General features: G+C 46.8%; 1 protein-coding gene across 4 annotated transcripts in view; it reads left to right on the top strand.

The window, feature by feature from the left end:
- The first annotated feature begins 15,154 nt into the window (after positions 1–15,154).
- Positions 15,155–25,992, top strand: part of LOC119437503 (aspartate--tRNA ligase, mitochondrial-like) — a 133,806-nt gene continuing 122,968 nt past the window's right edge. Inside the window, exons 1-3 of one of the 4 annotated variants that reach the window (XM_049660616.1) lie at positions 15,155–15,504; positions 15,857–15,943; positions 21,301–21,530. In XM_049660616.1, the coding sequence (XP_049516573.1) occupies positions 15,393–15,504; positions 15,857–15,943; positions 21,301–21,530 (429 nt within the window). In that variant the 5' untranslated portion in view covers positions 15,155–15,392. The remainder of the gene's footprint in view (positions 15,505–15,856; positions 15,944–21,300; positions 21,531–25,992) is intronic. The other 3 variants (XR_007465123.1, XM_037704512.2, XM_037704511.2) reach the window with 3 other exon arrangements.

The raw sequence follows: 25,992 nt of genomic DNA, 5'->3' as shown, positions 1-25,992 counted from the left end.
GGCGGGTTAAAAAGTTACGCAATCTGGAAGGAAGCTGCGCGGAGAGCGCCGTCCGCTCGGCTGCTCAGACTGCTTCGGCGCAAGCGATGACGCCGATGAGCCGTCGCGCCACTCCTCGCTTTGTCAGGTAGTCGCTATGATACGTCGCGGCGCTGCATCCTCTTGCGACACACGCTGCTGCAATGCAGAAAAATACTCAGTGTGGCTTCGTACTCGGTACCTGAAGCACAGAAATACTAGCTAATTTAACTAAGAAAATACAAAATGTGGCTGCTACCATAATGCTAGCGCCACCTTACAAAGATAATTTGAAATAACAAAAATCGAACTTTTTAATGCCTTATTCTTGGCACTTTGCAGTAGGTAGGTAGGTTCCTAACTCGCTTTATAATACAAAAAAGTGATGTGCAACCTATAATGGAATCGAACCTCTGCCGTGGGGCACAGCAGCCGGTTCTCTAGCAACTAGACTACGGTGTCTTTTTCTTCCTTTCGGTAAAACAGTTAACCAAACAGACAAAACGAAAACTGCGACAAACAATATCAAAACATTTTACAGTTTGAACCGTCAGTCCAACTTGGCTGACATTGTCATTTAAAATTTTCTGAGCGTTGTCAAGGGATCTACCCTCGACAGCCACTCAGGAACACAGCAATCATGCGTTCTAAATTTTCCTTCAAAGAAAAATGGCAATATTCGCCAGGAGGGACAGATCGCGTTGAAGTGTATCGAGGACTGTTCAACAATGTCCTCGCGTCGATGACAAAATCAATGTCGAAAGTGGTGCTTAGTTTCCGGAGAAGTTCAGAAACTGCGACAAGCTGAATTCGGTGACTTGTGATGATGTGATGATGCAAGCAATCCTTGAAATTCCACACATTTACGTGGAGAAAGACTTGCCGGATTTTCTGCAGATGATGATGCATCGTCCTAAGAACCTCCATTTTCGATGCCCGCATTCATAGGAGGGTCCTTTAGTGGAACAAAATATTCTCCAGCAATGTCTTGCGTATGTGCTTCTTTATTTTCTCCTTTCAAGGAAAGGCAACTTTCCTGAAAACTGTCCTTGGATTGCGCATGCTCATGTGGCGAGGATACTTCATTAGAAGCATGGTTACTACTTTCATTAACCTACCATATGATACTTATTGGACGGTACTCGTGGCAACAGGACTGGCAGATATCAGTTCATCATTAACTCTACGCCTCTTCTGACGGTCTGAAAGGTCAGCGTAACTTTTCTTCATTATTGTGGACTTCATTATGAGCATAAAGAGCAAGCGGGTGCCCCTTCAGTGCTCACTCACCACGATGCAAACACCCGCGCCTGGGTTGATTGCACTCTCTTCTAGCAGGGCCAAGCAAAAACAAAAACCAACGTCCGTCTTTCCCGCCAAAAAGCAGAACAAAGAAAACAACAAAAAAAAATCAATAATTGTAGGCTGCTAGAACAAGCGATTTTAAACGTCTTCCAAAATCCGCCTTATAGCAAGATTTTTCCATCCCAATTGAATCCTTCTCGATGTTGACTTCTTCAATCTAGATTTTTGACGGTCAAAGCGAAATATCCATGAATAAGAATAATAGCGGCGTTTACATGAATACGACAGAAGCGTATCGTATCAGCTTTCAAGCGTATCGTATCTCATGTAAACGAGGTAATTCGCTAGGAAGGCGTATCGCATCCAATGCGCCAAACAAGGGTAGTTGAAATGAAGAATGCGCATTTCAGCGGCGCATGTAAACAGAAGCGTATCGCATCAGTAATTATGGGAAAGCATTCGCTGCGGGATTACAACCGGTCAACCAACCAGCGTCGCGTCCGCTGCCGCACTGCGAGACATCAAAACAAACATGGCGGCTGAAAAAGCAGGTGCGTCGCACGGTCCTGTTGCTCGCGAGTGTTGTGTCTGGCGGTCCTTCGGGACAAAGGAGGCCTCATCGACAGACGTGAACATGTCAAGTGCTCTTCACGTTTGTCGCGGCCGGGAAGTGTCACCGTCAGTCACCTGGGACTGATGGATGTGCAATTAGTCCCCAGACTGCAATGGGTCATCGGCCTCGTGCGTAGCTAAAACGACAACGTCGCTCTTGGTGTGTTTCGTGAAGCACCAGCGCCCGCCCGAGCTACGACGAGGCCCGGCGCCGACTGCGACGCGCCAACCCATTATAAGACAACAGCCACCGCTCTCCCTGGAAATGGTGGCTTCCGCGAACTGACCGCCACGGAGAGGCGACTAATTCTTGCAAGGGGCCAGCGTCAAGCATTCCCCGTGGGAACGACATCAACGTTTGGTTCCCAAGGTGTCAACCGTTGCCTGTGTGCGGGGGCGATCAGGAAAGATTGGAGGCGGAGCCCGGCAGGAAACGATGGCACATCATAGCGAGATATGACGAACTAGTCGAAGATGGTCTTTGGCTAAGAAGAACCAAAGTGCATTCCCTCGTCGAGTGAAAGTGGGAAACGAAAGGGATAAAAAGCGCGACTTGAGTGTTTTGAGACGCTCGGAGATGTAAACGCTAGAACTTGCAAAGATGTTAGCATGTAGACGGCTCCAATATCATGGAGCCTTACTTGTGAAATATGTACGTTTGTATATAAAACCGTTTTTCTGATCTCTCTGGATATCTCCTCCTCTCGAAACTTGGCGTGGCACCATCCATGGAACCTTCGCGACCGCTCGGACTTCTCAGCACGAGTAAATAGAGGCCCGCTGTGCACGCTAGCCGCTGGCCAACGAGGGACTGGAGCTACTGAAACGCGGAGATGACGGCGCCAGGTCAACCAACGCCGAAGTCGCGCGTGGCATGGCTCAGTTAAAGCCCGACTTAGAGGCTTTAGGCTCACTGTATCACCGCTAATATAGTACAGCCATCTAAGCGCAACGGCATTTATGCGTCCTCTCGTTGTTTCGGCAGCCAGTCGTAACATACCGCGAAAAATTCCGATCAAAATACAAGTTCAAGAGCGCGAGCGACACGTAGCCACAGCGCTTCACACGTAGGCACCGCGTAGGGGGAGCCACGGTCGACAGAAGAGAGAGTGAACGCCGGCGCAGGAGGAGGAGAGAGGAGATGGCGCTACTTTTCTTCATTGAGGGGCTTTAGCGCCGATCTCCCTTGGGCGACACCTTTCGGACGCACACGCGGAGGACGCAATTTTAACGCAGCGTTAAGCGCCCCGTGTCGCAGATATTCCCGGCACCGACGCCAGCGTTGGCGTCCCGAGAGCTAAAATTGCTGTATATACTCTATACGGCACTAACGTTCTTCTATCAGTAAAGTTTCTCATACCTTGTCCTACATTTTTTACAAAGTTACTGCTCGGAATTTTGAGAATGACAGCCCACAAACAAATGTCAAGAAACAAAACAGCTTTTACGACAAAGCTGCATATGGCTAGGGTTACGTGGTGTAAGCGCGCACAAGCGAAAATGAATAGATCACACTCGATGACCGCAGACAACCACTGTCAAAACGCTGGCAGCAAGCGCAGCCGAACGCAGCGAGCGAAGGTTCGTGTGGTCTATCGCTTCAACGGAAATTGAGCAGCGAATGCACGGCGCATACAAAGGTCGCAGCCGTGTGGAGGTCGCTTGCAAGATACGGTGCGCGCGACAACACCGGCAGCCCTTACCGGCGCAAAGTACAAGAACGCATTTGTTCGCAGAGTAGAACCCCTCCGCCGCTGCCTTCCCGTTTTCCTCCTTTCGCGTGGGAGATTGCGTCGCCAGTTCCCCTTGCGCCCGGTTGCAAGATACGCATTTGATGCCGCAGCACAGCGTCGCCCCCCCCCCCACTCCCTCCCTCTCGTACCCCCGCGGCCTTTCGCGCGACGGAAGTCGCGTTTGCTGTCCGTTCGCGCGCTGTCCGTTCGCGGACAGCGCGTTTTCACTCGCACATACGGCGCACGGCGACAATTTTATCGCCCTTGGACTTTATGCGGAACCTCATGGCGACGCCGACGGCAGAAATCCGCTTGAAGTGTCCATATAATTGCTATCGCAATATTAGTCGGTTAAAACTTAAGACAGGAGAGGCGCCCCGCCCTGATCACTGAAGCACAGCAGCCGATTGCCACCGCGACTAAAGAAATAGTCCCGCTGACGCGACTCGGGCCAGCTGGAAGCGCGGGCTGCCATGTCCTCTGTCGGCAGGGTCACCGGCCGTCCGACTCATGGCGTTAGTCTAGAATGCGCGCCCATTGGTGGATGCTCGTGTGCATCCGCCTTTGAGGGGCAAATCTCGCTGCCCTATAAAGTTGTACACGGCTATATAGATGGCGAAAGGAGGCGATCGCGGAGGTTTACGGCGGATTTCATACTCGTAGCTGGAAAAATTAGATAAAATGGCCCGGTCCCATGTAAGGCTCGTCAAAATTGCGGCAAAAAAGACGGGCCCTCACAAGAGTATGCACGTTGGTTATATCGCCTATATAAATTCTAGTAACATTTACTTACTAATTAAAATAACAAACATCGTGCAATGCACCGACCATCTAAGCCTGTGAATATTTCGCTGGATATCCAGAGCACGAGCATCGCTATCACAACGCTATAGCATGATAAAGAACGCCAGCAGCGGGGACGAACGGTTCGTACAGCCATGCGATTCACCGCGACTCCGAAAATTAGATTCATCCTCATCTGCATAATTTTATGTCCTATACAGGACGGACTCTGTCAGCCATCTCCAATTACCCCTGTCCCTTAACTTAGGCTATGCGATCTGCAACACTTGGGGCGAGGAAAAAGAGCCTAAGAAGGAAGACAGCGCGCATAGAGTTAGCAGCCATCCCTGCTCGCCCTTGTTTCATTGCACCCCCAATGATTACCAACAATTGCATACGGCACGCGGGCCGCGTAAGCGTCAGCAGTGCACAGTCATTCGCAGCTGCGGCAGGGCTAGATGAGAAGACGCGTGCTCTCCTCCCCATGCGCGCATTTGATCATGTGTCGTCCAACTAACCCGAATATGCACCGCGTGGGAAGATAATGTCGATCAAGCCGCCATCCTTTTCGGCTCAGTGTCACGGGCTTTTTCTCGCACCCACAGTGTATGGGTCGCTCACTCATAGGGCTTTTGGACTATATACGAAATATCACTGCGACGACAGCGATAATTTGCCTGAAGTGCTGATACAATTGCTGTCCCAAGAAAAGGAGAAATAGAAAACAGGCGTCGATCTCGCTTCTACCGCGGCTGCGAACGTTGTAATGTGCACCGGCTATACAAACACAGCATGGGCACCAACGAAAAAACCAACAGTGGGCACCTCGCTTATCGGTACTTCGCCAGAACCCGTCTGACGCTGAAAGGGAGCGTATTTTCCACCGTATAAGCAGCTGCGGAAACATTACACTAGGCGCGCGGGGAGACAGCGCACGCGAAAGGACCAGCCATCTCGGATGGCCCAAGCTTGAACTCGGCGCAGATTAACTCCGAAATGAAGCGCGGGACCCGCGTATGTATGGCAGAGGCAGGAAAAGTAGGAGTTGAAGACCCGTGTATATATCTGCTAGGCGAAAGAACACTCCACACCGCTTCCAAGAAGGTTCCTCAGCTAACTTGTTTCCATCAGCGAGTGACATCTACCGCCAGAGGTTCTATGAAGTACTTGATACAGTGCTGTCTTCGTTAAACAACAGGTATCCACCTGATATGTGGTAGCATAAGTCCCACATTGAGCAGCTTGCCATAGGGTTGGAAGACGAAGCATATGTAACGTAGGGCTACGGTGACGACCTTGAACCAGGACGCCTGACTTTGCACAGAGATATGCTGATTGACATTTTATACCAGCAAAGGTCGGCATCATTTCACACGTTCGAGGACGTCGTGCACATGTTTACGGGGGGCTAGGGCAAACACCTGCGAAACCTTTTGTCGGAAATGGCCAAGCTCAAAAAGATTGCGTTGCCATACCTGTCTCGTCGACCACATCCGAGAGGTCCTTTTCTTGCCTTCGGCGACTGAAAATGTACTTGCGGTCGACGACTGGACAAGCCCGTTTGAACCATCCTGGCAATTTTGCACGCCGACAAAAAGCGCTCCCGCAAAATCAATTTGAATAAGGTTGCCGACATCTTCATTTCCAGATCAAGTGGCCGGACGAACACTTTTTCAATGATGGTGAAATCATCGCATCGGACAACAAAGTGATGTCTTTAATAGCAGAGAGAAAGGCACCAACTTACAAGTCAAAGCCAACCACCTGGCTTAGAAAACAACGCAGAAAGTTATACAAAAGAACGAAAATGGCGTACATAACAGCGCAAGCAGAGTGAGGCCACTGAGGCAAGAAAACAAGCGCAGTTGCGCTATTTGTAAAACTCCGCAGTCCATGCTGTGCATTTTCCTTTTAATTTTTATTCGTCATATGCTGCATTTGCCGCTCAATAACACAATCCACGCTCGTCTTATATATATATATATATATATATATATATATATATATATGCTACGAGTCCTCTCGCGCTTTTGCGATATTACTGTCTTCGTTATTTATTTACTCATTTATAATGTTCAATTGTTTGGGCACTTGACGATGTTTACTCTATAATGATTTATTCTGCCTCCAGAAAATAAACGAAACCAGTGGCATAAGGCACGCTTGACAAGTAATGAAACTATTGCGTCATAAATTCGCATTGTACTTATGCTAATAATTCGTCGTAAGTTGTGTTCAGAAATTGTTATATATCGTTAAATTTTTATATATGTTATGTCTTATCTTCTCAATAACTGACCTTTCGTCAGGAAAAGATTTCTTGATTGTATCTTTTTTATTCAAAACAGTTACAAGGCGTTACATGGTTTTGTTTTCATTAATGTGTATTTGTGCGACGTCATGCGCACAAAACAAATATATCTCCCCAACGTGTTTAACTGAATCCGCTTGTCGCATGGCTCATCCGAGAGATGCCACTCTCTTGGTGGTAAGAGAGGACGCAGGCTGTACAACAGAATTGTCTTCTACTTTCAGGTCTTGCAAATACTCATATAAGCTCGTCACTTCAGTGAACAATAGGTTCGCGGTCACACGAAGTTTCCAGTGTAATTTTTATTAAAGGTAATATATATATATATATATATATATATATATATATATATATATATATATGCATACATGGGTAGGGTTCGGAAAGGTGGTCAGGCCCCAGCCCCCCCGGAAAAATGAAAACTTTCCGCCTATGCCTATGATCGCGTCTAATATAAGGCTTCAGGTGCCTATTTTAAGCGCCTACAACATGCATTGATGGTGCCTAAGAACCCGGCCTATAGTGCTGACATTCCGCGTCGCAGACGCGACTCAAGATCAGCAGTGCGCGGAGTCTGTGTATTACTTTCTTTTTGTGTCTTGAGCTGCAGTGTGACGGGCATCACCTTTGTCCACTCTTAGCTTGCGAATAAGCTTGTAAAGAGAGGCATAACGATGGAAGACTACAATGGCTCCTAAAGCAACCATTTTCGAGAACGTCAGCCAAAGGCCTCTAATACGGGGAGGAAGACTTGCTTAATTTTACATCTATGTATATAGAACTTAAATCACTGTTTAATTCTTGTATTTTCTTCTCGTTTGCTTAACTCGTTCCGGTAGAGAAGTTTTTTCTTTTTTTTTCAGGAAGTAATGGCATGCGCCAACAAAGCTTACAAAACAAAATTGCATTGAGGCGCAACTTGTTTTACGAGTTAACTTGCGAGCGACGTGTGCCTATACAAACTAATGGATAACGCCGGCAGATGCTTAATGCGAATGCGACAAATTCAAACACTGCATGAAGGCTCCGCCCTCTTGCTAAACACCTCTGTAATCTCTCTCTTACCCTTAACTATTGAAGATTGTCGGTACCGCAGACACGACCCGCCGCTCAATTTGCGCATAATTACTGATGCACGGGAGAGCCAAAGGCCGCGTATGCTATACGCAGTTTCTTCTTTTCGATTACTTTTTTGGAGTGCCCATTTTGCAGCGCAACACTAACGAACTTGAAAGAGGAAGATGAAAGGATAGTGATAAATCGGAACACCCGGGAGGTCACAGTTGGCCCAGCTTTATCGTTTTCCTCACGCGAATGTTTTTATGGTGTGCATTCCACTCTACGACGTCGGGGTACCCTGGGTTCTTTGCTCCTCTGCGTCGCGTGCACCTCGTCTCGTGACCGTGCCTGGCGCGAGCACCGATCTCCCTTGGGCGACATATTTCTGGCGCACACGCGGAGGACGCAATTTTAACGCAGCGTTAAGCGCCCCCTGCCGCAGATATTCCCGGCACCGACGCCGCCGTTGGCGTCCCGAGAGCGAAAATTACTATATATATTCTATACGGCACTAACGTTCTTGTATCAGTAATGTTTCTGATGCCTTGTCCTACATCTTTTACAAAGTTACTGCTCGGAATTTTGAGAATGACAGCCCACAAACAAATGTCAAGAAACAAAACAGCTTTTACGACCTAAGCTGTATATGGCTAGGGTTACGTGGTGTAAGCGCGCACAAGTGAAAATGAATAGATCACACTCGATGACCGCAGACAACCACTGTCAAAACACTGGCAGCAAGCGCAGCCGCCGCAGCGAGCGAAGGTTCGTGTGGTCTATCACTTCAACGGAAATTGAGCGGCGAATGCACGGCGCATACAAAGGTCGCAGCCGTGTGGAGATAGCTTGCAAGATACGGTGCGCGCGACAACACCGGCAGCCCGTACCGGCGCAAAGTACAAGAACGCATTTGTTGGCAGAGTAGACTCCTCTCCCCCTCCCTCCCGCGCTGCCTTCCCGTTTTCCTCCTTTCGCGTGGGAGATTGCGTCGCCAGTTCCCCTTGCGCCCGGTTGCAAGATACGCATTTGATGCCGCAGCACAGCGTCGCCCCCCCCCACTCCCTCCCTCTCGTACCCCCGCGGCCTTTCGCGCGACGGAAGTCGCATTTGCTGTCCGTTCGCGCGCTGTCCGTTCGCGGACAGCGCGTTTTCACTCGCACATACGGCGCACGGCGACAATTTTATCGCCCTTGGACTTTATGCGGAACCTCATGGCGACGCCGACGGCAGAAATCCGCTTGAAGTGTCCATATAATTGCTATCGCAATATTAGTCGGTTAAAACTTAAGAAGACAGGAGAGGCGCCCCGCCCGATCACTGAAGCACAGCAGCCGATTGCCACCGCGACTAAAGAAATAGTCCTGCTGACGCGACTCGGGCCAGCTCGAGCGCGGGCTGCCATGTCCTCTGTCGGCAGGGTCACCGGCCGTCCGACTCATGGCGTCAGTCTAGAATGCGCGCCCATTGGTGGATGCTCGTGTGCATCCGCCTTTGAGGGGCAAATCTCGCTGCCCTATAAAGTTGTACACGGCTATATAGATGGCGAAAGGAGGCGATCGCGGAGATTTACGGCGGATTTCATACTCGTAGCTGGAAAAATTAGATAAAATGGCCCGGTCCCATGTAAGGCTCGTCAAAATTGCGGCAAAAAAGAGGGGCCCTCAAAAGAGTCTGCACGTTGGTTATATCGTTTATATAAATTGTAGTAACATTTACTTACTAATTAAAATAACAAACATCGTGCAATGCACCGACCATCTAAGCCTGTGAATATTTCGCTGGATATCCAGAGCACGAGCATCGCTATCACAACGCTATAGCATGATAAAGAACGCCAGCAGTGGGGACGAACGGTTCGTACAGCCATGCGATTCACCGTGACTCCGAAAATTAGATTCATCCTAATCTGCATATTTTTATGTCCAATACAGGACGGACTCTGTCAGCCATCTCCAATTACCCCTGTCCCTTAACTTAGGCTATGCGATCTGCAACACTTGGGGCGTGGAAAAAGAGCCTAAGAAGGAATACAGCGCGCATAAAGTTAGAAGCTATCCCTGCTCGCCCTTGTTTCATTGCACCCCCAATGATTACCAACAATTGGATACGGCACGCGGGCCGCGTAAGCGTCAGCCGTGCACAGTCATTCGCAGCGGCGGCAGGGCTATATAGATGAGAAGACGCGTGCTCTCCTCCCCATGCGTGCATTTGATCATGTGACCTCCAACTAACCCGAATATGGACCGCGTGGGAAGATAATGTCGATCAAGCCGCCATCCTTTTCGGCTCAGTGTCACGGGTTTTTCTCGCACCCACAGTGTATGGGTCGCTCACTCATAGGGCTTTTGGACGATATACGAAATATCACGGTGATGACAGCCATAATTTGCCTGAAGTGCTGATACAATTGCTGTCGCAATAAAAGGAGAAATAGAAAGCAGGCCTCTATCTCGCTTATACCGCGGCTGCGGACGTTGCAATCTGCACCGGCGATACAAACACAGCATGGGCACCAACGAACAAACCAATAGTGGGCACGTCGTTTATCGGTACTTCGCCAGAACCCTTCTGACGCTGAAAAGGAAGCGTATTTTCCACCGTATAAGCACCAGCGGAAACATTACACTAGGCGCGCGGGGAGACAGCGCACGCGAAAGGACCAGCCATCTCGGATGCCCCAAGCTTGAACTCGGCGCAGATTAACTCCAAAATGAAGCGCGGGACCCGCGTATGTATGGCAGAGGCAGGAAAAGTACGAGTTGAAGACCCATGTATAAATCTGCTAGGAGAAAGAACACTCCACGCCGCTTCCAAGAAGGTTCCTCAGCTAACTTGTTTCTATCAGCGAGTGACATGTACCGCCAGAGGTTCTATGAAGTACTTGACACAGTGCTGTCTTCGTTAAACAACAGGTATCCACCTGATATGTGGTAGCATAAGTCCCACATTGAGCAGCTTGCCATAGGTTGGAAGACGAAGCATATGTAACGTAGGGCTACGGTGACGACCTTGAACCAGGACGCCTGACTTTGCACAGAGATATGCTGATTGACATTTTATACCAGCAAAGGTCGGCATCATTTCACACGTTCGAGGACGTCGTGCACATGTTTACGGGAGGCTAGGACTAACACCTGCGAAACCTTTTGCCGGAAATGGCCAAGCTCAAAAAGATTGCGTTGGCCATACCGGTCTCGTCGACCACATCCGAGAGGTCATTTTCTTGCCTTCGGCTACTGAAAGTGTAATTGCGGTCGACGACTGGACAAGCCCGTTTGAACCATCTGGAAATTTTGCACGCCGACAAAAAAACGCTCCCGCAAAATCAATTTGAATAAGATTGCCGACGTCTTCATTTCCAGATCAAGTGGCCGATTGAACACTTTTTCAATGATGGTCGCATCAGACAATAAAGTGATGTCTTTAATAGGAGAGAGAAAGGCACCAACTTACAAGTCAAAGCAAACCACCTGGCTTAGAAAACAACGCAGAAAGTTATACAAAAGAACGAAAATGGCGTACATAACAGCGCAAGCAGAGTGGGGCCACTGAGGCAAGAAAACAAGCGTAGTTGCGCTATTGTAAAACTCCGCAGTCCATGCTGTGCATTTTCCTTATTAATTTTTATTCGTCATATGCTGCATTTACCGCTCAATAACACAATCCACGCTCGTCTTATATATATATATATATATATATATATATATATATATATATGCTATGAGTCCTCTCGCGCTTTTGCGATATTACTGTCTTAGTTATTTGTTTACTTATTTATTCATATGTTTATTTATTTGGGCACCTCAGGATTTTTACTCTATAATGATTTATTCTGCCTCCGGAAAATTAACGAAACCAGTGGCATACGGCATGCTTTCACAAGTAATGAAACTATTGCGTCATGAAATCGCATATACTTATGCTAATAATTCGTCATAAGTTGTGTTCAGAAATTGTTATATATCATTAAATTTTTATATATGTTATGTCCTACCTTCTCAATAACTGACCTTTCGTCAGGAAAAGATTTCTTGATTGTATCTTTTTTATTCAAACATTTCCAAGGCGTTACATGGTTTTTTTTTTCATTAATGTGTATTTGTGCGACGTCATGCGCACATAACAATATATCTCCCCAACGTGTTTAACTGAATCCGCTTGTCGCATGGCTCATCCGAGAGATGCCACTCTCTTGGTGGTAAGAGAGGACTCAGGCTGTACAACAGAATTGTCTTCTACTTTGAGGTCTTGCAAATACTGATATAAGCTCGTCACTTCAGTGAACAATAGGTTCGCGGTCACACGAAGTTTCCAGTGTAATTAAAGGTAATATATATATATATATATATATATATATATATATATATGGGTTGGGTTCGGAAAGCTGGTCAGGCCCCAGCCTCCCCCGGACAAATGAAAACATTCCGCCTAGTTTTAGGACACTGGTCTAGACGGACTTCGGCACTCAAGGCCTTAAGGGCTCTGCTGAAGTTTTTAAGGGCTTGTGAATTCTGCGACCGCCTTTGAACGTTGTAGCGCGTAGGGTCGCGTTATTGCGCAAAGTTTCTTACTTCCATGTTTTTTTTTTCTTCCGTCACCTTTTATTCCCTTTGCCCCTTTCCCCAGTACAGGGTAGCAAGCCGGTATTCACACTGGTAACCTCCTTGTCTTTCCTTCTTTCTCTCTCTCTCTCTCTCCGCCTATGCCTATGATCGCGTCTAATATAAGGCTTCAGGTGCCTATTTTAAGCGCCTACAACATGCATTGATGGTGCCTAAGAACCCGGCCGATAGTGGTGACATTCCGCGCCACAGACGCGACTCAAATCAGCAGCGCGCGGAGTCTGTGTATTACTTTCTTTTTGTGTCTTGAGCTGCAGTGTGACGGGCATCACCTTTGTCCACTCTTAGCTTGCGAATAAGCTTGTAAAGAGAGGCATAACGATGGAAGACTACAATGGCTCCTAAAGCAACCATTTTCGAGAACGTCAGCCAAAGGCCTCTTATACGGGGAGGAAGACTTGCTTAATTTTACATCTATGTATATAGAACTGAAATCACTGTTTAATTCTTGTGTTTTCTTCTCGTTTGCTTAACATCGTTCCGGTAGAGAAGTTTTTTTCTCTTTTTTTTTTCAGGAAGTAATGGTATGCGCCAACAAAGCTTACAAAACAAAATTGCATTGAGACGCACCTTGTTTTACGAGTTAACTTGCGAGCCACGTGGCCTATACAAACTAATGGATAACGCCGGCAGATGCTTAATGCGAATGCGGCAAATTCAAACACTGCATGAAGGCTGCGCCCTCTTGCTAAACACCTCTGTAATCTCTCTCTTACCCTTAACTATTGAAGATTATCGGTACCGCAGACACGACCTGCCGCTCAATTTGCGCATAATTGATGCGCAGGAGAGCCAACGGCCGCGTATGCTATACGCAGTTTCTTCTTTTCGATTACTTTTTTGGAGTGCCCATTTTGCAGCGCAACACTAACGAACTTGAAAGAGGAAGATGAAAGGATAGGGATAAATCGGAACACCCGGGAGGTGACAGTTGCCCAGCTTTATCATTTTCCTCACGCGAATGTTTTTATGGTGTGCATTCCACTCTTCGACGTCGGGGTACCCTGGGTTCTTTGCTCCTCTGCGTCGCGTGCACCTCGTCTCGTGACCATGCCTGGCGCGAGCACCGATCTCTCTTGGGCGACACATTTCGGACGCACACGCCGAGGACGCAATTTTAACGCAGCGTTAAGCGCCCCGTGTCGCAGATATTCCCGGCACCGACGGCGGCGTCCCGAGAGCGAACATAGCTGTATATATTCTATACGGCACTAAAGTTCTTGTATCAGTAAAGTTTCTCATACCTTGTCCTACATTTTTTACAAAGTTGCTGCTCGGAATTTTGAGAATGACAGCCCACAAACAAATGTCAAGAAACAAAACAGCTTTTACGACGAAGCTGTATATGGCTACGGTTACGTGGATTTTTCGTGTGCGTAAGCAAAACCACTGCTCAAGCGTTCGTTGTCTTCCACAGCTGGGTCGTCGGCGTCCCTCGGACTAGGGCTTAAAGCCTCCTTTCAGTGGAGGCCATAGGGTGGCGACTAGCATAGCGCGTGCACATCTCACGCGCGCTCATATATATACAGAGTGTCCGAGCTATCGCGTAGCACGATTTAAAAAAAGAGGAACGGTGTTACGCGAAGCAAATCTAATATGTATTTTTTCCAGTACAGTGGAGTTGCCGCCAGTAATTTTTTAGTTACTGAGATTTAATTAGGTGAATGTAATTAATTATCTAGCTCGAGAAGTACTGTCCTAATTAGCAAAGTGTCAATGAGAAAGTTGTAGAGCAACATGAAAAACTCCCGATACAGCTTTCTGTTGCTCAATACGTGCTACATAAAAGTGTTTTTCCGAGCGTGAAAGAAGCCCGCAAATGCACGCAAAGTGCCTCGAGCGGTCAGTTGCTAGATAGCCAGCTGCCTGTAATCGATCTGTCTCGGAAAAACGTGCACCATTTTGTGGTGACACGTCTTCGTGACTGTTAGAGCGTTATAATTTTATTTCTGGATGGCACGTGTTTCGAAGGCATTTTCCCCTTCACTTTTGTTTCGTCCTCTCTTCATGTTTTATCAACTATTTATTCCTTGTGTGAATAAATTTAGTTCCAGTCTGCGCTCGTTGGGTTTCGTTCTTCTTCGTTGTGTGTGTGTGCGCTTCCAAACAACCACGAATGCAAAAACAAGTTGCATCGTTTTCTTCTGAGTACAAATGAAAGCAATGAATACATATGATGCATAGGTTCCGGTGTTCGTTGCCCCACGGCTGTCTTTTAGAATGTTGCGCGGTGTAAACGTCAATTCACGCTTGTGCTACAAATAAGCAACCTCAAGTGTTAGAAAGAGACCACGGGTCGACCATCATCACGACCATCAAGTCGACTGCTAATAGCATTACAGTCGCCGATCATCTCCAAAGAATGGGTACACTGCCATTTTTTTAAACTTACAACTTGATTACCTAACGGTCAATCTCTGCGAGTGCGGCAGCTTTACATGGCCTCTGAGATTGTGCATACCGCTTTTGCTACAGCGCTCCGCACGCGGTAATCTTAGAGGCCATTGCTTGTGGTGGCCTGCCGGGTGCTGCCGGGTGGCATACCGCGGTGTCGCTGCTTTACTGTATATGCTGCACTGAAGCGAGAAAAACAGACAAACAAAAAACAAGCACAAGCAAGACAAAGGATTGCTTTTTTGTATATATTTTATGCAAAATGTCTGCTGGTAACGGAATCACGGAATGTCGGATTAGCGGCAGTCGGCAGCCATCAACATCTAGTGATGGCGGCACCCGCATGTGTTTGGCTGCGGCAGCAGGCAGCTAGAGTTGCCGGCTCTATGCTCTTTGTGCGCCCTTAATTCCTTATGAACACGCGTCGTACTGCTTGTTGTTGAGTCGTTAATGATGCGTGCGTTCCACCCCCTGCGAAGTTTTCGACAAGCGTCACAGTGACCGACCACCACGCGAGCTGTTTCATTACGCGTGCCTTGTGTTTAGAAGTTTACCATGCTCCAGTGTTTACGAGAGTCTGCCCTGCTTCTGTTAGCGTTGCGAAGATGCCGGACAGTTTGCTGCCATCGTGCGTGCGCTACAAGGCGATCGTACTGCACACGTTCAGGTACTGTCACGAACGGCAAGTCTTCGGCAAATACCCGACTAATGTTGAACGCGGCGGTTCATAATTTGCATGGATCCTGCTACATAGGCCGCACAATTAAAGTTCGTGGAAGCATACGCACCGCGAACCATCGATTTACAGTGGTGCGTTCTTGAATTTGAAGACGAGTAATCCCGTCCGATGTCATCTCGCGTAATTTTTGCGAACTGCTGGAGGCAGTGGCCAGAAAATGCGTGCCTATGGTAGCGTGTCGTGTCTCCGTCTTTTCTTTTTATTGGTGCGCTGGAACACTTGTGCATGGAGCGTCAAGCCAATATGTGCAGTTAGCCGATTTCTCCCTTTTTCGTTTCAGCGCGCACACAAAACTCTGCATCACGGGCAGCCAGTGGCGACGTCGCCGATTCTGCAACCAGAAGCGGAGTGGCATGTAATGAGAATGGTACGAGCAGTGTTCTGTTTGTTGGTTTGTGTTAGGTTCAAGAAAATGAAGTTTGACAGTGCTCATAAGATACTAAAAAGAAAGTTAGAGAAAGGCTCATTGGGGGGGATTGGTACCATGCAAAATGTCGAGTAGGGCACTAATTTAGCAGCCAAACACAACTTTTTCATACGCAGCAAAATCATTGGTAGTCAGCGGCGAGCTTGCATAAGGAGCTGTTGCAAGCAGGCTGTTGCACAATCAACTTTAGTTTTATACAAAAGGAGAACATTGTACAGTTGCTAAGAGCATAACTCAGAAACGTTGCGACTCTTACAACTAGGGGCGTTCTAATATTCGAAACTTTTGAATAACGAATTGAATTCTGTCCTTTTCGATTCGAATGGTCTGTGAATCGAATAGTCACTATTCGTTAATGCGAATATTTTTATGATATTTCAAAATGTCAACTGTACCCAATTAAACATAAAATTGGAGCTAAAGTACGGTAAGTTTTCATCCCCTCTGTCACAATATAGACATAAAACATGAGAACCAGCGTAGTGGAGCAGGTTACGTCGCTTAGGTAGCCATACTTTACAGGCTATATATATACAACGATCATTTGCACTCTTGGAAAAGTCCTGTGCATGCAGAAAAACCTTATAATGTTTCATTTGTGCTTTAATAAATGCTTCATAGCATACTATGTAATCACAGAAACATGCTAACTTAATGAATACTAGGATATGAACACCGTTTTATATCAATTGTGAAAAGGGCTGTTTATTATTCGAGACATATTCAGTTCGATTTGGACTCAGAAATCCCTATTCACACACTCCTCCTTACAAGCTGACGGAAAAAATTCAGTGTGGTGCACATGTTGACAAAACATTTGTGCAAAGCACCACTTTTGCACAACTTTGTGTCCACTAGCAGATAATGCTGTAATAGGAGCAGTTGCTTATACATTGTTTAACTAAAAATGTGCAGCTCTTGAGCTTGAAATGCTTCATACATGATTTGGTGTACAAGTGTGACTAGCAGCAGCAGTTAACAGCTGCTTGTTGCGCTCTTGTGCATTGTGTGCAAAGTGTTTCTTGTCATGTTTTGCATGCAAGAAAATTTGAAATTTTTTAAGTTGCAGTGTGTGCAATCTACAGATGCATAAATTAGTTTGCCTCTGTGTGGCCTCTGTTTCCACAAGTTGCTCAAGGAAACGGGAGTGCTCTGTAATATTGCTTGTGTCTGATTGCATTTCTGAGTTTTATGAAGGCTGAATTAATTATGAGAGTGTATTTTGCGACCAGACTTTGACCCTGAAGGAATTGAAGTTCAGATAGGTACAAGGGTTGGAGGGAATTTTTCGGCCTAAATATGAAGGAATCGTCATAGAATAGTAAATTTTTTTTCCTTAATAAGAGCATGTCCCTTGTATGCTTCCCGCCATGTTATAACAGTCCATGAAATGCATTACGTCGGCCGTAAATACTTGTGAAGGTGAGCAGCTCCAGCAAGGATGATTGTGCCGCTAATCGTCTTTTAATTCACTACCTGTTATTGACACATTTAATAACCACTTGATATACATGAAGACTGCAGGACATTGCTGGGCATTATGCAACCATGAAGAGGTGGCTCTTTTAGGTGCAGGATTTTGACGCAGAAACCACCCAACAGTGAAAACATGTCAGCCCTCTACCTGCAAAAATGTTTCGAGTGCAAGAATCTGCGAGAAAAGTCATAGCATCTATTTGCGGCGATGCTCAAGAAATTCTGACAGTTGACTACATCCAGAAAGGCCAGACACTGAATGTCAAATACTACTTGAGTGCCTCGGAAAAGTTGAAAGCCAGCATTGGGGGTGGAGGAGCATCCTGAAAAAGCTCGAGCTTGGCATCATTTTCTTCCAGGCATGTGGCCTGTGGAGAGTGGGCCATTCCATGCTAGCAATCTGTGCTTGACGACTTCGAACCATTCCTGCCTTATTTGCCTGATCTCACACTGTCAGACTAATCATTTGTCTCCAACAAACTTGAAAAGCTTGAAAGAAAGGTATTTCTCAATGGATAATGGACTAAAGTCCACTGTTGGGGAGCAGTGCGATGACCAGGAATAAAGTGGCCTTGAGGCACATTTTCTTGAAACCTGAGCAATAGGTCAAGGGTCATAGTCGTGAAGAAATTTCTGACATCAAATGAAAGAAGGTGGGGGGGGGGTAAGGAGTGCAATAATTACTCTCCCCATTCCCTGTCAATTCATTGGTTCCTCTCAGCTGGCACATCGCCATTAGGAATTTCCTGCCTATTGCTCCTTTCATTTCTTTTTCTTTTTTCCATGATGTGTTAATGGTAACCTTTGAAGGTCTGACAAAAGTACCTGAGGGCCACAAAGGAATGATAACCAAGTGGGTGGGATGAGTTAGCAACTGCCAATTACCTCCACTTCTGCAAGTGTGCACGCAGAGTTTTCGCTCATGAAGAAGTCACGGTTATGAACATTTGCCCAATTGCAGGTCTCTATGGGCTGTTGTGCTTCATGTAACGTCATTGCTGATGTTTGCTGAGGCAGGAAAAATGGGAGGGTTTTGGAAAGCAGCAGGACAGAGCAAGCGATATACAGTATTACGTGATATTTTAGGTTCCCTGCTGCATGCAGTGGAATAATGCTTAAAGCAGTATTGGCTGTTGATTGGGAACATTTTCTTGCATGTTCAAAAGCATTTAAGTGGCACTTTTAGTTTTAATAATAATTTTATTAGAGATTGGAAAAACGGAAACGGAAGTATCAAGGGGGGGGGGGGGTGCTGTGGTATAGTGTTGAAAGACTGGGAAGGTTAGTCAATCTCGGACAAGGTGCATTTCATGTAGGCACGTTGCTTTTCTCATAATCATAGGCACCATGCTGTATGAAATGCCATGATATATTGCAACACTTTCAACAACTGTGGAAAGTTGAGATCGTTGTGCACCAAACACATGAAGCAGTGGAAGACACCTGTTAGAGGGAAGCTGAAGCACAATGCTCATACCCCTGTCACACAGGCGCCCACAAACTCCTTTTAACTTTCTCATCTTTATCTTGAAGGAGATTCACTTGGTGTCGCACGGTTGCCATTCTGCTAAGGGAGTTAGTGGAGCTTTTGGTCAAGGTAGATCGGCGGTCTCCCTCGGTGGCTGAAGGGAGTACTCTCGTGCCCATAGTTGTAAAACTGAGAATTTCATGATTGTTTGCATTAAAAGGAATATTGCGTGTGTTTAGAACGTTTCTATTGAATTAAATAAAAGTTCAAGCACAATGCAGTAACAGGTGTGCTTGCTGCTGCAAAATAATTGCGACCTAGGCAGCTTGACACAATGTTTTTCTCTTCTTTCAGGGCGTTGACATGAACCCGACAGAATTGGGTCGAGTCGGCTTGTCGGGCTGGAATATGCCTGTCGTGTTAATGTAAACACTAGACGGTTGGGCTGAACAAACGTCGAGGCGGGCCTGCATGGGGTAGGTTGACCTAGCATGAACCGCTTGCAGCGTGCAGGTACACGCAGACGGGTCAGGCCCGCCAGTGCCGAGACTTGTGTGGAAACACTGTGGTATCGCGATTATGCGCCGGCAGCGGGAATAACATCAGGACAAGGCCAGGACAAGCACTGTGCAGTAAAACCTCATCCTAGCAGCAAGACCCACGAAATAGAGCTGTTGCAGACAGCAGCGGAAACCAGAAGCCCAGTTCAAGCGCATTGATGTCTCAGCTCGACGCTGTGTGTTGTCATTGTCTAGACTCGTCAGAAGCGAAGTCGGCTCGGTCGGCCCGATTTTTCACTCTACCCGCTCACATTGGGTTCATGTAGACGTAGCCTTTGTCGTGCTAGTTGTGCAGTGGTCAGTGTGGTCACTCATGACTGGCTCACTAGGCAAAGTGAAAGGAAAGGTGATGAAGTCACCGTGCACGAAATATTGCGTTTTAGTATAATTTGCAGCAGTTTGAGTACCAGAATGCAGCGCATACTCGCCACGCCGCAAAGGAAAACACAAATAAGTAAATAATAAATTAGCGTCCCTGTCAGCACTGCTATGTTTCGCGAGCACACTTTGATTTCTAATGAAGTGTATGTTTTTTGCATCGAACATATTGAATAACATTTTATGGAAGGAGTGTTAACTATAATGGCTACAAGTGCAATTATAAGTTACATTCTTGTACCTGTACAAAAACCAAACACCGCTGAATGCGTCTCTGGCGGCTTCTTTTAAAAACTCGTTATTGGCCTTTTGACACGACCACAACTTCCTTGAGGTCGAACTCCCTTAGGAAGCCTCGCACTCCCTTATCCTAAAGGAGTTTGTGGGTGCCCGTGTGACACGGGTATCAGTCAGTTTACACCGGCAAAGTATCCTGCTGCATTTTCATTTATTACTAGTGGAAAAATTAAATAAAACATTCAGCATCGTTTTGTTTCTTAGTGTCGCCGACTTAACACATTTTCTCCTATTTGAGCCCGTTTGCTGTGGAAAGGTTCTCGCATTCTACTAGGCTGAGCTTCTCATTATTTTAGAATGCAATGTAGGCCTTCTTTGCCAGCAAACAGCTAACTACGGTGAACTGGTGGAGGAATTTCTCGGTGTAGTTGAGATCCGTATTTCAGTTTTGTGTGTACTTTGGCTTACCAGACTTACTATCATGATCATGCATAATTTATCAATACAACTCATCTTAAAAGGGCCCTAAGGAGAAACACTTTGTTAATTTGTACTAGCAAATCGCACATCTGCCAGCCACCTTTGAGGAAGGCCTTGTGAGTCAGAAAGGATGCATAAAACAAAAGGTGGGTGGTGGTGGTGCCCTGAATTTTCCACACTCTGTGACATCATTGGTTTTGATGGTGGCTACACGAGTTTATTTAATTGTTTAACAAAGAAAGCCTACATTGCATTCTAAAATAATCAAATGCTCAGCCTAACAGGTTGCAAGAACTGTTTTGGAACCAAAATGGCCAAAATAAAAATGATACCTCGAAATCTGTGATACCACACAGATGTAAAGGTGATGCTGTTTTGGCACAAAATTCAGAGCTGGAATGTTTGGTCTTTAGTTTTTACACTTGCAACCATTTTTCAGCCAAATGTGTCAATGCTATAGCATCTCTAATATTTAATTTTAACATTCCTTTGATGAAATTATAAATGTGTGTAGAATCATGCAGGTGATTATTATTGCTGTCAATGTGACAGACCATTTAAAATCCTGTGTTTCCACATTGTCCGTAAAGCCTTGTGCATGAAAAAAAAAAGTTGCGTGTGCTCAGTTTTTATTTGCTCATTTTTTCATACACATGACCAACTGCGAATGCTCAGCTCTTGCTTAATGGTGTAAACAGAGTCTTTGACTCTACACTCAGCAAGCAGGTTAGCAGAAGCCCAGACGGCTGCTGCTGCTGCCCTGAGGAACACGTTCTCGTGGCGGACTCACACGTGTGGTGAACTGCGGCCAGAGCACATCGGCCAGGAGGTGACGCTGTGCGGTTGGCTGGCCTTCAAGCGCATGGACCGGTTCTTGCTCCTCAGGGATGCCTATGGTATCACCCAGGTTTTACTGCCAGACGAAGGGGTGAGTGGCAGCTTGGTCACTTGCTCATGGCTTGCAGGAATGTGCACCATACCTGTTCTACCTACGTGTAATTTGGCACACAATGTGCATGCGGATACACTTGTGCACATCGTTGAGCAACTCTCCCGCCCAATAAGTCTACAGCAGTGCTTTGTGTGCCTTGCCTGGTGGGTAGCTATTTTTTGGCAGCTATTAACCATGCACCCGATGGTGGTCAGGCCTAATTAAAGCTCGTACTTGTTCAGGAGTGCTGGCCTGCTTCGTTCACCAATGGTAACAGCAAGGCATACCTGCTGCAGGCTACTTTTCTCATTGCAAGATTTCACAGGACTAACATTAGCAGCATCAACATCTGTGGGTGACTGTATTCCTGTGCACTGTTCCAAGAATGCTGTTGCTGTAGGCGTGATGCATCTGATGCTGGTCACTTGAAATCTTGAGAAAGTGACTGTGTCCCTGAAAGTGAATAACAGACAGTACCATACCTGCACTGTCATGTCCATGTCTTGGTGCCTGCTTTGCACATTTTAAGGGGGGACCCGGGTCTTTGGGACCGAAAATCGGCCCAAAATTCGAATTTTTTATTTCTCCATTTCCGCGCTCCTGACGCGTTTCCGCACCTATCTCCGAAATCTGGTTACAAAATAGCGCGTATTTCTTCTGTTAACGTGACCTAAAGATGCGAGTCTGCAAGCGTTTCCCTTTAAATTGGGGAGAAATCGCACCCGATTTTCTTCGCGCATAACTCGATAACTACGCGCCCTGGCAGCGCCATTTTGGTATCGTTCGAAAGCTGACGTTTCTGGCTTTGTTTATTCGTCGGTCGGCAACATTGCCGGCTGAGCGGTCACGAAGAAAACAGCAGCAAAAGAAATGCGCCGCGCATGCCACTATTGGCCAGTTTCAACACGTGACCATGATGGCGAGTGCTGATTGGCTCCAAGAACCACGCGCGAGTCAACGACGAAAACAGCCGCCATTTTGTCGTGGTCTCGGAAGCCTCGCAAGTGCGACGTTAGATATGCCTGGAGGTCCGACTAAGTTTCGTTCCGTGAATCGTTACGGGCGGAAACGCGCAAGAAGTAAGAAAATTCCGAAAACGATTCCGTCAGCGCAGGATACCCAGCAGCTCGCTGCTGAAATTGTGCCGCCGCCGCCGAATGTCGATGCCTCAACTGCTCTGCCGGATCACGCATCTCCACACGCCGGTTCCACTCGCGTAAGAATTGACACGCCTGTCGTAACTGAAGAGGAAGTGAATGAGATAAGAGCGCGCGAGCAAGCTACGCTCGACAAGATAGCATCGACGCCGGCCACGGAGCGAAAGATTCGGCGGTTTGAAGATCCGACCACCGATAGTGCAACAGCCTCGGTCACGGAGCCCGCTGCACCGTACATCATCGTCGAACTTGCCGCAGTGAACAATCTTATCAGCGTTCTCTCGTGCAATACTTGCGGTGGTTCTGCGAAGTTAGTGCGGAGTGATCAAGATTACGGTCTTGCAACAAAACTGACTGTGGTTTGCGAGATCTGCGGTGAAGTCGCGTCAGGATGGAGCTCGCCGAGAATTGAGGGCCCGAAAACGTGCAATCCCTTTGAAGTAAACATACTCGCAATGCGTGCTATGTTGTCGACTGGCAACGGCCAAACGGCCATGAATGATATATTTGCGGCTATGGGTTTGTCCCGTCGGGGAATGCATAAAAAAACATTTCAGCAGCACTTGAAAAAAACGCTGAAGCCTGCTGCCACGCAAGCGGCTGAGATTGCGATGAAAGAGTGCGCGATAGAAGCGGCGAAAATTTATGACGATTTGTGCTTTGGGCACAAGAAAAACATCGCCATATGCTACGATGGCACGTGGATGACACGGGGACATTCGTCACACATAGGAGTTGGTGCAGTGGTTGAACTTTTCACTGGGTATGTGTTAGACTACCAAGTCTTGTCAAACTTTTGTTTGGGCTGCGAAGTTGCCCCAAAGCCCGGCACCGAGGGCTATGAAGCCTGGAAAGAAAGGCACCAATGCCAAAAAAACTCGGAAAGCAAGTCTGGGCAGATGGAGGTGGAGGCAGGCCTCATTTTGTTTCAGAGATCCCTGCGGAAACACAACCTCCGCTACACAACCATCTTGTGCGACGGTGACAGTCGTACTTTTGAGGCCATAAAGCAAGCCAGGACATATGGCTTTGTTGAAGTGCAAAAGGAGGACTGCGTCAACCATGTCCAGAAAAGAATGGGTACTGCACTTCGGAACTTGGTGAAAAATCACAAGACTGAAGATGGGCGAAGCCTTGGAGGAAAAGGCAGGTTGACGGCTGACCTGATAAAGAAACTGAGCCTGTATTACGGCCGTGCTCTCAAATCGCATGAAGGCGATGTGGATGCCATGCAGCGAGCTGTGATGGCAACTTACCATCACGTCGCATCCACAGACAAGTGCCCTAACCACAGCCTCTGCCCAAATGGTGAGCAGTCGTGGTGCCGGCACAATGCTGCTACAGCCAAAGGAGAACCTGTGCCAAAACACGGGTACAACTTGCCCAAGGAAGTAACTGAAGCACTACTGCCTGTCTACAAGCGCCTCTCTAATAGAAGCCTGCTGGAAAGGTGCCAACGAGGGAAAACTCAGAACTCCAATGAGAGTTTTCACTCTGTGATCTGGAGCTTGGTTGCCAAAGAAAAGCATTCGTCACTGTTTGCTGTGGAAGCTGCAGTAGCTGAGGCAGTCTTGCGGTTCAACACTGGCAACCAGCATTCAGCAGCAGCGATCCTAGGGGAACTAAACATGAATTCGCCAAAAACTGGCTCTGACAGAGCAGCAGAAAAGGACTTGCGGCGCAGCCTCATCTCAACGAAGAGGCATGCAGCTTTGGGTGAACTGAAAAAAGGCGTGAAACGAAAACACAAAGACACGATGCACCCAGACTATTCACCTGGTGCCTACTGATGGCTTTTGGTGCAGTTTTCTCAAGCTTTTTTTCAATAAATCAGTTCTGAAATGTTTTTTGTTGTTTTCTCAAAACCACAATTTTGATGATGATGCTGTATTGGAGGTGCAATATCTCTGCTTCTACTTGTGCTATCACTGTAATTTTTTCTTTTTCAGAAAGGTAAGGCTGTATAGAGTGCAAAATTACCAAATGACTTTGTTGCATTCATTAGAAAAAATTTTTTTTAATGTTCCTTTTTTAGTGGTAAGATGGATTTCTGTCTATGAAGTTTGCAATGTTCTCATTTGATGTAAAATTGGGTTAGAACACCGTTTTTGCCAATTTGCACTCTTTGTTAGTTCCACATCATTTTCATATGTTAATTTTTATTATGCCATGTATAGTTTAGTAACTAGCTCACCTCCAAGCAAATTATCCAAAAAAGGTGAATTTCCTCACTTTTTAAAAAGTTATTAACTCTGCAAGAAAACTGAATGCATATTTAAAATGAGCACATTGAGATACATAAACTCGGCAACTTTCATCAAAATCGATCAAAAATTAAAAAAAAAAATTTAAACCGCAGGGTCCCCCCTTAACGCGGTGTATCATTTATGCAGAAACAGCCAAAAACTTTATTATTTATGCTGTACTCATGTTAGCAATTTTAGCAACTTGGCAAAGTAGCAAGAGCCTCGTTTGAATTGCTTTGGAAGGGCAATAACTTTAGAATTACAGTAAAAGCTCGTTTATCCGGACCTCGTTAACTCGGAAATTTGGTTAACTCGGACTCGCGGCGCGGTCCCGGCAAAACTGTGTATATTTCAATGGGGTCAAATGCTCATTAATTCGGAGGGATTTAGCCGCGCACCGGTTATCTCGGACAACTCCGCGCGACTCCAGAGTCGCGCGATCTCGGCGGCTTGGAGGCTCAATCACCGCTTGCCGTAACCGACGGCGGAACCGGAGTTTTGGAGAAACCGAAACCGAACGAACTGCAGCAGAATATGATCATGATGATAGTGAATGAGGGGGAAGTGGCTAGGTGGCGCTAGTCACCACCCGGCGGAAGCACTTGGGCCACCGGCACATCCAGTGTCTACTAACAGCTGCTCGCTACGCCTACTGGTGTACTTCGTGACTTCGTTGACGTAGTTCTTTGTGTTGTGACTTCGCGTGTTGCGGCTGTGTGTGTGCGCGTTGCCGCCGCCGTCGCGCTTCATACCGATGGCGACCGTCACAGGAGTTAAGCGGCCACAGCAGCCAGCAAATGATCTTGAAAGAAAGGTGATGATATTGAAAGACGTGAACGCAGGTGTTTCTCGACAAGAGATAATGGAAAAGTACGATGTTAAGAGAAGCACCTTAAGCGACTATGTGAAGAACCAAGCAAAAATTTTCGAGGCGTTTGACAGCGGCAAATTCACCGGAAAGCGAAAACGACTAAGGACGGCAGCACACCCGAAGCTGGAAGACGCACTGCTGCGGTGGATAACAGACATGCGGAACAGCCAGCTTCCCTTGAGTGG

The sequence above is a fragment of the Dermacentor silvarum genome, chromosome 1, assembly GCF_013339745.2.
Source record: "Dermacentor silvarum isolate Dsil-2018 chromosome 1, BIME_Dsil_1.4, whole genome shotgun sequence".
Lineage (NCBI taxonomy): Eukaryota > Metazoa > Arthropoda > Arachnida > Ixodida > Ixodidae > Dermacentor > Dermacentor silvarum.
Note: the sequence above shows the minus strand (reverse complement) of the source record. Positions and strands in the feature narration are given on the sequence as shown.